Here is a 13634-nt window from a genome sequence, read left to right as displayed (position 1 = left end):
TTGACTTGTTTAGTAATAATTAAATACTTATCTATTAAAACTATACTATCATATTATATTGCTCTAGACAGTTACTCTGAAATATAATTTTGTTAGATCCTGAGTACACCCCTGAACATAGCAATATAAATATATCGTAAAATATACTTAGCCATCTAGGCTGTCTTCACTCATCAATCATTTTTCATATGTAATGTTTTATAAAAATATTATAAATTGTAAATGTATAAAAATAAATGTATAAAAATGTAACATTACAGCGATTACATAATGAAGAGGTATACTTGACATTTAGCAAGACATTCATCTACTTGGCTTTAAAGAATAATATTATATAACAATTGGGAGTATTGACAAAATGCGTTAACAAATAAATATAAAATATATTATCTTAATGTTTTTAATTAATAAAACAAATAGATATTTTTAATTTATTAACTAATATTTGTTAAGTATTATACTAGTTAATTATACTATAATTTTACTACAATAAATTTATTTTATATATATAAATAATAAATACAAGCAGAATTAATGAAAATTAAATCAGTCTTTTATAATATTGAAAAACAAATAATTTAAAATATAAAATAAAAGATTATGAAATAGTTATGAAATCAATCAATTAAAAAATGCTTGATCATAACCATGGATGTATCATAAAGTTTTTTTTGTGTCTCTTCATCATCGGCATACGGTAAATTTTTTGCAGATTGACAATTTGCATAGTAACCACCACGTCCTTCTAATTTTGGAGAAATACAAGCATAAACAACACTTCGTGATCCTTCTTCTGGGGTCTTAAATTAAAAAGAAGTATATAATATATAAATATAAAGGTGTATACAAAAAAAATAATTTATAACTTACTTTGCAAATGTAGCTCAATATCCATGGCATTGTCATTTTCAATAATGTTCCATTAAATAACTCTGTATTTACTATACCAGGATGTACAGCAAAAGCTTGAACATTAGTATTTGCTAATATTTTATTATAATATTTAGTTGACATTATTTGAGCTAGTTTAGACTTTGCATAAGCTGCGTTTGTAATATAAGTATGACTAAAAATGTAAGTACATACGATAGAATTAGTACATTAAAAACTAAAATTATATTAACTGTATTAACATTATACCAACCTGTTACTTATTGAGCCAAAATTGATTAAAGGAGAAGCTTCATGAGCACAAGATGATACATTTATTATTCTTGCATGCTCGTTTGTGGAACTTGACCTTTTTAGAGCGGGTAATAATAATTCTGTTAGTAAAAAATGACTCAGATAATTTATAGTCCAATGTGCTTCATAACCATCCTCGCAGAGTTCAAATGGTACAAACATAACACCAGCTATTAAATAAATAAAAATATAACTAAATTAAATTATAAATGTATAGGTTGATTAACACAGAAAAAGGGATGAACATCATTTTTTTCTTTAATGATATAGTTTTAAAATTTTTAAATACCTATACATTAAGATCATATTTTCAAATTCTTAAATTTTTTTGTATTACTTGAGTGACCTACAGAGATTCAATCTTTTGTTTTATGAATAAGAACCACCATTTTCTTCAGTAAATTATTTAGTGAATAATTTATCTAAAAATAATGATGTATCAACATTAAAATCCAAACAACTAATTTTTGAGTAATTTAAGTGTTTATACAAGGTCCATGATAATAAGTATAGAAGCTAAGAAGACTTAATCATTTTACTAATTTAAAGATTTCATCTATCAACATTTATAACTTATAAAAATGGTTTAAGTATAATAAATATCAATTTTATATTTTTGTAAAACTATTATAAGTACTATTTTATCTTCAGTATAAACATTTAAATAGCTAATAAACTACTTAATTTTCAAAGAAATAAATTACCTACCTACAACATAATTCATAGTAAAAAGGGGGGTTCTAATTAAAAAAAACAAAAGATTATGTCACCATAAGACACTGTGTAAGGCATAGTAGAACTATCTCAAGAATTTTAAAATATGGTATTTAAATATATTTAAAAACTTTAAAAATTAGGATTTGAATAAATTAATTATTTATGAAAAATGGGAGTAAGTATGATTGGTGAATCAGAGTAAATATAGGTTAAATGTACTTATATTTTTTCATAAAACAACCAATTTTTAATAAACCTATTAATCTGTGACAAATTATCTGATTTACCACTAATGTATATGTATGATAAAAATTAATAAATCCACTAACTTTAAATGGAAACAAATCAAATTACTACATTTTGATTGCACCATTGTTTAAACTTATAGAAATGTTTATTTTATATTAAAAAATAATTATAAGATACACCTATATATTATATAAAGAATAGTTAAATAAAATAACTTATCTAGTAGTGATCTATAAATTAATACAATTAAATTTTAATTTTACCATTATTTACAAGTAGATGAATTTGATCATGATTTTGTAATACTTGTTGAGCAAAACTTTTTACAGAAGTAAATGATTTAAGATCAAGTTCATAAATTTCAATAGATGCATTAGAAGTAATATGCTGTCGGATTATTCTTTGACCTGCTTTCACATTGCGGCATCCTAAAAATTGATCACAATATAAAAATGTGTATTATAAATAAACAGAATTATATTATTTATTGATTACAGACTTACAGCCCAACTTTGAAACTTTATGTCTTTATATATAATTTACATAGGGTAACATATGTAAGTTAAATTATTCACAAAATATTTTATATAGACCAGGGTTTTTAATCCCGTCGGCCATAAATATATTCATTCTTTACAAATTTTTATAAACATATTATAAAAATTATTCTCAATATTGAATACATTTTTAATAGTAAATTAAGATTACCAATTATAACATGCATCTCACATTGGACTAATTTCTTAACTACTTCCAAGCCAATGCCTCGAGCACCTCCAGTAATAACAGCTACTTTTCCTGGTTTGCTGATTATTTCTTAAAAAAAAATACGATTTTAAATAGCTACAAAATTGTTTCATGTAGTTTAAATATATTAATTAAAATATAATAATTTATATTCTTACCTAACTTATTTTTATCTCGATTTTTTAAATCATCAAGAACGGCAAATATCCCCAAAAAATAATAACAAATTTGGTATTGTATTATTTTAAAATAAGTTAGCAGAATTTGAAACATTTTTTGTTTATTGTACTTTTGTAAATAATAAAATATTATGTTAAATAACAATCTCTATAAGTATTGGTAAGTTTTGACTTTTATCACTGAGAATACACCATGTTATTTTAGTAAGTTAATAATTGTATTACTATAAATTATTAGTTTTATGCTGTATTGGCGTATTGCTGTTATTAATACAAAAACTTTCTCTTTTCACCGGAGAAATTTCTTCGTATAAATCAAACTACGAAAGCCAATTAGCCAATGCAATAACAGAACATAGATACCAATGTTTATATATGATATATATATATCAGGGGTGGCCAAACCGCGTCTCGCGGGCTGCATGTGGCTCGCCACATACTTTTGCGGCTCGCAAAGTAAAATTTTTTAATATAAATTTATATAATAATATAACCTTTTTTTTTTTTTTACATTTTGACTTCCATATTTATTAATTTATTAATAAATTTGGTGATTCGCGAGTCTCTTCTCGCTGGCCATGTGATATATATTATATTATGTCTATGGTTTAAGTATTTCTAATCATTTATTTAGGAAAAATGTCAGTTAGGAGTATAGCACATTTATTTACATGGTAAAACTCAGTGAAATTAAATAATAGATCTTTGATTAAAATGGTGCTAAAAAAATAATACAACCCTAGTATGTTTTTTCTCTCTAAGCTTAATTATCATAATATCACGGGTACTGGAACGTTAAACGTATATCAATAAAATTAATATTAATATTAATGGCATGGTTTTTGGCATAAATTAATTCAGCCTACCTAAATATCTGCTTAGAATAAATAAAAATTTTAATTTTAATTTCTGGCTAAATATATTTAGCTATGCCCAATACGGACAACTGTATATATATATCTATAAGTACCAAATTTTTCTCTTCAACTAGTTCAACTCGACATTATATTTTACAGATTAATCAAATAAAACTACAAAAGGGTAATTTTCAGTTGGAAAACATAAGTATTTATCTCCACATATAACGTAAAACCCAAGAATATTAATTTTAATTATTAATAAGCACTAAACTATTTTAGTATATTTTGAAAATTTAAAGTGTAAACTTGAACATTTCAAAATTCAAAATCAAATAATATAATATTATGATAATCACTCTGTATATACATTCTAATAACATAAAAAAATCATGTCGCACAGGTTGGCTACGCTACAGCCAGCAATCAACACGATAACATAGTAAACTTACCACTACTACCACGTTCACTGTATGATTAGATATAATTTTGTTATTTTGATTTTAGTTGCAGATGGATCAGAATTTAAAAGTTGAGAACCGCTCAACAGCTGTTTGATCATCTGTTTGTGCCTTTCTCTCTTTTGTTGTTGTTTCATTTTATTATAACCAAAATTTGATCATCCTTTGTTTGAAAAAAAATTTTCTAAAAAACAAAGCGCCGCTTGTCACTGATGAACGAGTTCCGATGAAAAGAAAATAGTGAACAATATTTCTGTCGTCCGTTTACCGTACGATCTTGTTCTCGGCAGTGTCCTCAAAAGGAACTCTGGGTGTCGTTGAATCCGGCTGCCTGTACTCACCGGTACCACTTATATAAGACAAACGGCTCGGTAGGAACGAATTTCAGAACTCGTCAAAAATGATCGTGTCGTGCAAATGTCTGAACATCCATGTTGAGACCAAAGACGATCCGATCAAATTTGATAAACGTTTGTTGGGCGGCGGTTTCTTTTCAAAGGTAAAAATCGACTTTTGCCTTTTCGAATTTTGTGTATCCATCACAACTGCAACTTTCTTATTTTTCTTTTAGGAGTTGCTATGTTGTGAAGTGATTGCTGTCACTAAGCACCAAGACTGCTTGATTCTTGAAGAAAGAGCCTTTGGGTGGTCTATATTCAAATGTCTCAATTGTGATATGCTGTGTTATGCTGTATCTTTGGATAAAAACAAACAAACAATTTTGATTAGTCCTGATTTATTGGTAAGATTAATGATAAATAGGTTCAATTAATTGTAGTTTCCAATTAAATATTTATTATACCAAGAAAGTTAAATTTTTTAGTTGAAAACTAATTTAGATAAATATTATAGATTTAACACGTCGACTGAGTTTGTCTTTTTGCAGTTCTCACCCAATGTGTTTGACACTTATCTAAAATTATCATAAAAAATTGCTCCTAAATAATTATGAAACGGCGTATTAATACAAATTTTAAACTGTGTTTAATCACGCTAAATAACAACAAATTAATATTCAGCAACATGTAAAGAATCATAAATCATTTACTTTAAATATATATTAGATACCTAATTGCATTAAACATGTTGCTGAATGATCCTCATGACACCAGTTGGTATCAGTAATGTGTTAATATATTGTCATATTCGTTTATAATTATTTTATAATGACAAATCTATCTATAGTTGAATACTATGCTTATTGCTTAGGTACTAAAATATTTTAAGTATAGATTATTGTCGGAATTATTGTTTTATTAGACAGAAAAACAATGGAGTGAAAAATAATTTAAAATAAATTGTATTCATTATTTATTTGGGATGTAAATTTGATAGGTTTTAGTTTTTTAAAAATCTAATAATTCTTTACTTTTTCCAAAAAATCTTTAAAAAAAAATAAATAATAAAAGCAAATCACCTAATTTTAAGTTCCATCCTAATTACTAATCTGTGTATAGGTTCACTCATTGTTCAACTTAAATTTAACAGGTTGTGAAAAATAAGTTAAACATTTTTTCTAATCATACTAATTGGGTAGTGAATAATTTATTTTTATCCCTGGTACACTACTTTTATTTTTCTATATAAAATACAATAAATTTGTGATTTCAAGAATGTTATTAAGAGTCTACATGTATTGTTTCAATCTTGCATAATACATTTTTTGTTCAGTTATTTTCGCTTTGTTTACTTAGTTTTAATATTAGAAAAGATAATTTATATTTAAACTTATTAATAAAATGCCATTTAACTAAAGATAAGTGTGTAATATATTAAAAAATTTTAAAATGCTTATAACTTGCTTTAAAATTAAAGTATTAAACGAACCACAGAACATTCTGTTAACTTTAAATAATTTAATTAATTAATTTTTTTTTTTTTACTCTTATATTGGAATTAAAAAATAAAATTTAAACAGTCAAAGGGTATAGTTTGCAATGTTATACCTACTATGTCATACAGATAAAATGTCTTCTTAATTTAAGAGCAAACAGAAATACGTAAAAAAAAAATGCTTATAACTTAGCTAAAATGTATTGTATCAAAGATTACAGACATATTTATTACTGGTTTTTCTATTGAAATAATTGTATATAAATTTAATATCTATTAATGGCTGGCCCCAACGTCCCCACATTAAGTGGAATCCACTGTATTGTACATGTACTCTAATAATGTTAAGTTGAATATTTTATAATATCAGTATAATTTAATCATAGTTCACCAATCTTAGGAATTGCAGTGTATACAATGTGTTATGTGAGTAATACTAACTAGTTATGAACTTGGAACTTGGAATAATCAATCCGCTTTTCAATTGTATATAAAAAAAAATATGTAATTTATACCAATATTTATTATTTATACTCATTTCTAAATATTTTATTTCATGATATATAGTTCCATGTGGGAATCAAATATTTGTTATTTAAATAAGATTTCAACACAGTGAAATTATTTGAGAGGTAGCAACTTGTATGACATTTAGTCAACAAATTAAAAAAAATGTAAATATTAAAAAATATAAACTAAACTATTTTTAATTAGTTAATAGGTAGATCAAATAAAACTTGGATCATTATTTTCACTGTCCAAATTTCAATAAAAATAAAACAAATATTTTAAAAGCCAAAACCAAGGCATTTTTTTCAGAACAAGATCTAATTAAAAACAAAAATAAATTTAAGTTTAAAATAACTTAATTCGTACATTTATTTAGTTATTAAAAAAATTAACTTCAATTACACATAATTTTTTCTCTTACAGTTATTAATCATACTTAATGATTAATAAAAATTGTTTTTGTTATCTCAATCATAACCCATTTAATTATGCAAAATTGTATTCATTTTTATTATTTACAGACTGATCCAAAACAAATACAAGAGTTAAAGAACTCGGAGTGTTATTCGCCAATTTATGAAATTGTTATTAATTTGACTGATTCTAATCAATTATATTCTCCACGCTTAGCGGGTTAGTATATTTGTTTTTTTTTTTTTTTTAATTGTTGTAAGCATAAAAATGAAAATGCAATTTTTTGACATAATTAATTATAAAATATGTAATTAAGCAATTAGTTATTGTTATGATATTGTCATCAAAATTTGTTTTTTGCTTTACATTTTAAAATTCTTATAATATTATTATTTTTTCTTTTGATAACTTCTTATACATATGTTTTTTATTATTTTTTTCAACATAAACTGTTATTAGAAGCTATTCAGAATACATTTTTATTTATTTTTCATTAGTTATCATTATAATATGCAATATATTTCCCATGCTTTTTATGCTACAGTTTTAGCTTTCTTTACTTTTCTACTGCATAGTAGAAAACTTTATATATGATTTTTATATAATTTTCTTCAGAATATTGTTGCATGTCCTTAATTCCTTTGTAATTTATACATTTTTGCTGCTCAACCTATTACCAGATCAAATGTTATATTCTATTTGCTGAACTAGTTACATATGCATTGAACTACCTCATTTACCTCATTAGGTATTTTTTAAATTAAATCTTTTCACTAATCATCATTATTTTCTTTTATGCTACTTTAAAATTATATTTTACATAATTTGTTAGTTGATATTGACTATTTTATATTAGGTCCTAGTTAATAATGTGTATTAAGCAGAATACCAATTGTACTATTAATTATTATTCTTGTAAATCACTATTTTTTTTAGTTAGTATTTAATTTTCTATTTTATTCCACAAACGATTAATAATCAGTTACTGCTTGAAATATTATCAACCTATTATACATGTAATTGAGTTCCTTAGCCCGTCTATACAAATAAAAAATAAATTATGCTCATGCTTATTGCTATATCAAATAGACTGTAGAAAAGATAAGATAATAAAGATAAATAAAGATCATTTTTCAATTCAGAGGTTTATTAATCATTGTTTTAAAATTTATCTATAAGCTTTAATACAGCCATTAATTTAAATTATAATTTACTTTCATAAATATGTTATACTCATGGCCAAATCAACATAGCTTCAAAAGAAACTTTTGCATCAAAGTGGCATCTTTCATATATTTATATAATATATAGAATTATACATAAAATATATGTTGTTTTAATTGATCCTTGTTGATAAGAAGTAAGAAGAATAAATTGCTCCAGGGCGGCTCTGAATATTGATTATAATAATACATTACCTCACTTTTCATAAAGTCTATAATAATTTATAAATTATAATCAAAGTAATTTATCCTAATTATGACAAATTTTTTTGTAAATTACTTGACTTATCTGATTATAATTATGTTAATTTAATTTAAAATAGGTTTGGTGCCCCCAAAAGTCAAAGCACTACAACGACAAATGAGTGAAGTAGTTGAAAAAGAAACAAAACTTGTGGAAGACAGAATAAGAAAATTCACAGAAAATCAATATTCAACTTTGGAAGAATTTAGAACTAAAGCTCAAAATGATTATTATACTTTAGCTAGGTATGATATTTAAAATTTTTATTTTCAAACATTTGTATTCTATATTATTTGTGTTTAGGATAATATCTGAAAAAGATAAAAAGCCTAAATTTGAAAATTTACCTGCCCGAACAAGTGCTAACAAAATGTCATCTCCTATACAACAGTTACCAAAACCAACAATTACTACGCTCAAAAATAATCCAACAATGAATTTAATGGATTTCACATTTAAACCTTATACCAAGGTAATATTTATTTAAAATTTTATTTATTTTGTAATAATTTCTAACCATAAACTTATTTAGGATAATGAAAATAGTGTTTCATCAAAACCAATTCTAATCAAAAAACCTACAGTTGGGGGAAGTAATGATAGCGGATTACCTCCAGCATCTTTTGATGCTGAAGGATTATTCCCCCTTGAAGACATGGAAAACCTACAGATAGATTGTGCTTCTGATGATGATCTTTCTGAATCTGAAGGTAAAAATTGATTTATACATTTTAATTTATAAATAAAAAATAAATGCTTGTACAGGAGAATCTGGAAGCCATGATGAAGGTATTTACATTCCGCATCACAAAAAATTAGATGTGGCTGCATCTCTACCAGTAGATATACCCAGATTTATGGTTCATAGTGGCAGTGTTCCAAGTGATATTAATCCTCGTATTCCAGTAATTAATTATAATTTAATAATTTAAAAACAATAAATTACTATGACCAACTATACAATTTTGTATTTAATTAGGTTGGACGAGATCCTGAACAGAAAATGGACATTGCTGCTAGTATAAAAGCATTAGCTAAAAGTGTTCATGGTGATCGAATTTTTGGAGAATTACCTAGGCCACGTCTGGGATCTCAAATTTGAAAATAAGGATTATTTATTTTTTCTGTTAAATTATATTAACATATAATATAAAATTTAGAATCTGTGAAACATATTTTCCAAAAGTTGGTTTCATTTATTATGGATCCTATTTAAATAGGTGATGAAGCGTTGATTTTCAAGAGTATAATTATATTTTTTAATTTACTTACAACTTTTTTGGAAATATATTTAATTATTTAAGTGTGATAAATCTAAGAGTACAAGATTTTTAAAAATATAGATTATATAATGCATATACATATTATATATGTATAATGCATATATTTTAATAATCGCTTTGATTTTGTATTACGCTTATATTGTTGTTTTAAGTTCGTACGTTTAAAATATTTTCTATATATATTTTTAAAATGAAAGATTGAATCAATTTTTACATTAAATCTACTTTTATTATGTCATTTAGATACTGTGTTGTTATTTTATTTTTTAAATATGATACCTAAAAATGATTTTGGACATACACTTATATTATAAGTATAATTGTACATTTTAGTCATTTTACATTATGATGAATTCATGCTTATGATAATTTCACATTATGTATGTGTTTTACACACCATTCAAATTGTTAAACGCATTGCAAATTGCTATACATCCAATAATTAGTATGACTTAATACATTTATTTAGTTACAGCCTATGGGCAAAATTGGTAAAGTTAGTGATGATATGTAGCAGATGCTAAAATGATGAAGCTATCAAATGTTTTTTACTTGAATTTTTGTTTGATTCATACAAATATACAATCAAAATAATTTTAGTACAATAAGCATAAATGATGGTACAGAATTAGGTTTATTAGACAGGCAACTTGGGTGGAGAAGCCGTCCATTGCCTACACTCTGACAATTGGAGTAGGTTGAGACACCATTTCCTTTTTAATTATTTGGGAAGATTTTTCGCTAATAAGTTTAAATGCTCAGAAAGAGAGTGGTGATAGCGTTTGTAGAATTTAGAGCTGGTTTCATGAACTGATTGAAATTTTTGGATAATATTGAGTGTTTGATTTGAAATATAGTAGGGAGCGATTGTAACTAGGCGTAAAATTTTCTTTTGAAAGATGTTTTTGCTGAGCTCCAAATTTGGACACCATTTATCCAAATCGGTTTTGGAAAACTTTTGTATATAATTATTTTATTATTAGGAGTTTTGATTTTGAGTGAAATAAGTAATTTAGGGTACAAAGATGAAAGTTCAGCTTAAGTTTAGTGAACTGTATGTGGTGGTTCCTTGTCAATTTTTTTACCAATTGAACTTAAAGATATTTGGTGGTTTGAGGTAGGAAAATTTTGATATTATTAAAATCAATTTGAGAACAAATGCCATGTTTTAGTATGATGCTGATATGGCAACATTAAGTTTTGTTAAAATTTTACCTTCCAGTTTTTACACTCGGTTTCAATATGAGTGAGATGGGATTTCTGGGATGCCTGTTTATAGCAATGATTGGATTTTTATGAGTTGCAATGATTGCTTTGTCCTCAGTATATTCTACAATCAAGATATTAGTGGAAATAGGTTGGTGTGCTATATTTATGTTGAAAATAAAAGGACTTATGATTGCGTCAAGAGGAATTACGAAGGAAGTAAATAAAAAAGAATGATAAAGAACCATGAACAAGCAATTTTAATGGTAGGATTGAAGAGCAAGTAGATGACAAAATGTAAATTTTTTTTCATGCAACACACGGTCAAAGGCTTATACCATATTGAAAAGCTATCAAATTATAATAATATAATGTACAGTCCTTATGACTATCATCATTATTTAAAATCTTTTAATGGACATGTAATTAAAAATCCAGCTAAATATTGCTAATAATAAACATTCCTAAATACTTATGTATTGGAATTAAAATGGTAAAAATGAAAACCTCTAAATAAATTTGTTACTGAAGTTAAGGTAATGAGATTTTTCACATCAAATATACATGAGAGCCTGTCAAGAAATTCTTGATTTCCCTAAGATCAATTTGCTATTGTTGGTAGCAACTGTAATAATAAATTATTGTAGGAACGGCTTCGTGTAAAAACATTTTTTCATAGACCTTTTTAAAAGAATAATAATATAATAATATTTATTAGATATATTTTTTCAAATGTACAAAAAGACCTTTGATTGTATTTTATTTGCACATAAAATGTCCACTTGCAGTTTTTTTTACAAAAAGGTGTCATTTCTAATAGATGCTCTTTCATTTTAGTGATAAGTTGAAAACTATTACTTTTTAACATAAAAATTATCTTCATGGGGTTTTATACATTTTTCAAATTTTAATTATCTTCAAACTTTATTTTTATTTAAAGGATAAATAATCAATTTTGATATTTTGTATTAAGTAACTTTTTGCATTCTTAAAATACTGAAACGGTTCTATTGATTTTTTCATGCAATTTATGAAATCTGTCCATGATTCTACATCTAGTTTTTAGTACAATAATAGTTTTCTATCAGTATTTTTTTCTACTTCATTGCTTTATATTTTTTTCATAGAATCATTCATAGATTATAACTCCAATATTTTAGAATAAATGTGTTGTTTTTTTATTAATTTTATAAAGCTATGTATATATTGATTTTTTATTAGTTCTCATATTGTACTGTCTAGGACAGCGGTTCCCAACCCATAGGCCGCAAACAGCATGGTACAGGGCTGTGAACCATATATCAAACATTATATATATATATAAAATAATATTACTAAATATTTTTATGCAATAAGTGTATAATTAACGGTATTGAACGTTTGAATGTAAATTTATCTCACATAATATGTTATATTTACATACTATAATTTTATGAATACATATATAGGTGTGCTTTAAGTGGGTCTCAAAGATTTTTTACAAAATTAGTGGTCTGTACAACTAAAAAGGTTGGGAACCACTAGTCTTGGACATTACTGGTTGAACAAAAAATTAAAATTCTTAATAGTAAATTAGTAAATAAAAATAGTCCAAATATAATCATTAAATATCAAATTCAAGTCTATTTATTAAATATAAATATTTGTCTATTTAACAAATTGCAATTATGAAAAAATAAAATACAATTATTCTTAAATGTAATATAATGAACAGTTGTATGTAATATTTTTGTAACATTCTTAATACATAAACAATATTTGATTAAAGTTAACTTCAAATTTAAACTATAATATGAAGTACAAACTGAAAATAATTAATTAATAAATACATACCAATTATTTTTTTAAATTTAATAATAGTTCATTGATTTGATTAACAACAACAGATGTGTTAAAATCAATACTGTCAACTCCATTTAAAAATATAACATTAGTTTTATTTTTTATCATTTCTAAATGTTTTTCATACTCAGGCCATGCATATTTGTCAAAATACCCAGGTGGTTCAGGAGGTAAATATGTTCTAGTTTCACGTCTACTCCAACAAATTTCTTTATCCAAAACCGTAAAAAATATTAAATCAGCCAAATTTAATATTCTAATATCATCAAGTAAAAGAATTCCTTCTAGCACTAAAATGTCAGAAGTTTGAGAATCAATTGCAATCATCATTTTATCCATATTATAGGCACTTATTTTATCCCAAGCGTGATAATTAAGTTCTGGAATACTTTCCAAATGGTCTTCATATTTAGTATAGTAAAAATCATCTTGATGCAATACTGAAATACTGTTAAATGTGTTAATAAGACGATTGGCAATAGTGGTCTTGCCCCCACATGTGACTCCTGCGATTACAACAACTAATCGTTTAGCCATAATTTAATAATTTATAGCAACACAAGTATAGATTATAAGACTAATTATAAATAATACACCAATTGAAACTGGAATTACTAGAGCGTTGTAAATGGATGGAAATAATTGATAAATAAATGATTCTGAATCAGCAAATGGTGGAATGAA

The 13634-nt window shown here is 25.0% G+C and overlaps 3 protein-coding genes across 3 annotated transcripts; 1 reads left to right on the top strand and 2 right to left on the bottom strand.

Moving 5' to 3' along the window:
- Positions 1 to 363: 363 nt before the first annotated feature.
- On the bottom strand, positions 364 to 3419 carry LOC114125394 (dehydrogenase/reductase SDR family member on chromosome X-like). Its single transcript, XM_027989011.2, has 6 exons — positions 3057 to 3419; positions 2860 to 2967; positions 2415 to 2579; positions 1145 to 1355; positions 871 to 1066; positions 364 to 800 (listed from the first exon to the last, which is right to left on the bottom strand). Exons 1-6 carry the CDS (start codon positions 3169 to 3171, stop codon positions 618 to 620), a joined length of 978 nt encoding a protein of 325 aa, XP_027844812.2. The 5' UTR covers positions 3172 to 3419; the 3' UTR covers positions 364 to 617.
- Positions 3420 to 4427: 1008 nt separating this feature from the next.
- On the top strand, positions 4428 to 10144 carry LOC114125407 (uncharacterized). The gene is made up of 8 exons (XM_027989038.2): positions 4428 to 4894; positions 4967 to 5137; positions 7260 to 7371; positions 8699 to 8864; positions 8923 to 9091; positions 9152 to 9329; positions 9385 to 9524; positions 9599 to 10144. The coding sequence occupies exons 1-8, from the start codon at positions 4796 to 4798 to the stop codon at positions 9719 to 9721; spliced, it is 1158 nt and encodes a 385-aa protein (XP_027844839.2). The 5' UTR covers positions 4428 to 4795; the 3' UTR covers positions 9722 to 10144.
- Positions 10145 to 12703: 2559 nt separating this feature from the next.
- LOC114125405 (nicotinamide riboside kinase 2) lies at positions 12704 to 13487 on the bottom strand. The gene has a single exon (XM_027989035.2). It carries the CDS (start codon positions 13485 to 13487, stop codon positions 12945 to 12947), a length of 543 nt encoding a protein of 180 aa, XP_027844836.2. The 3' UTR covers positions 12704 to 12944.
- Between the last annotated feature and the right edge of the window lie 147 nt (positions 13488 to 13634).

The sequence above is a fragment of the Aphis gossypii genome, chromosome 2 (assembly GCF_020184175.1).
Source record: "Aphis gossypii isolate Hap1 chromosome 2, ASM2018417v2, whole genome shotgun sequence".
In the NCBI taxonomy this organism is placed as follows: Eukaryota; Metazoa; Arthropoda; class Insecta; order Hemiptera; family Aphididae; genus Aphis; species Aphis gossypii.
The sequence above is the reverse complement of the archived record's forward strand: the minus strand, read 5'-3'. Positions and strand labels throughout refer to the sequence as shown.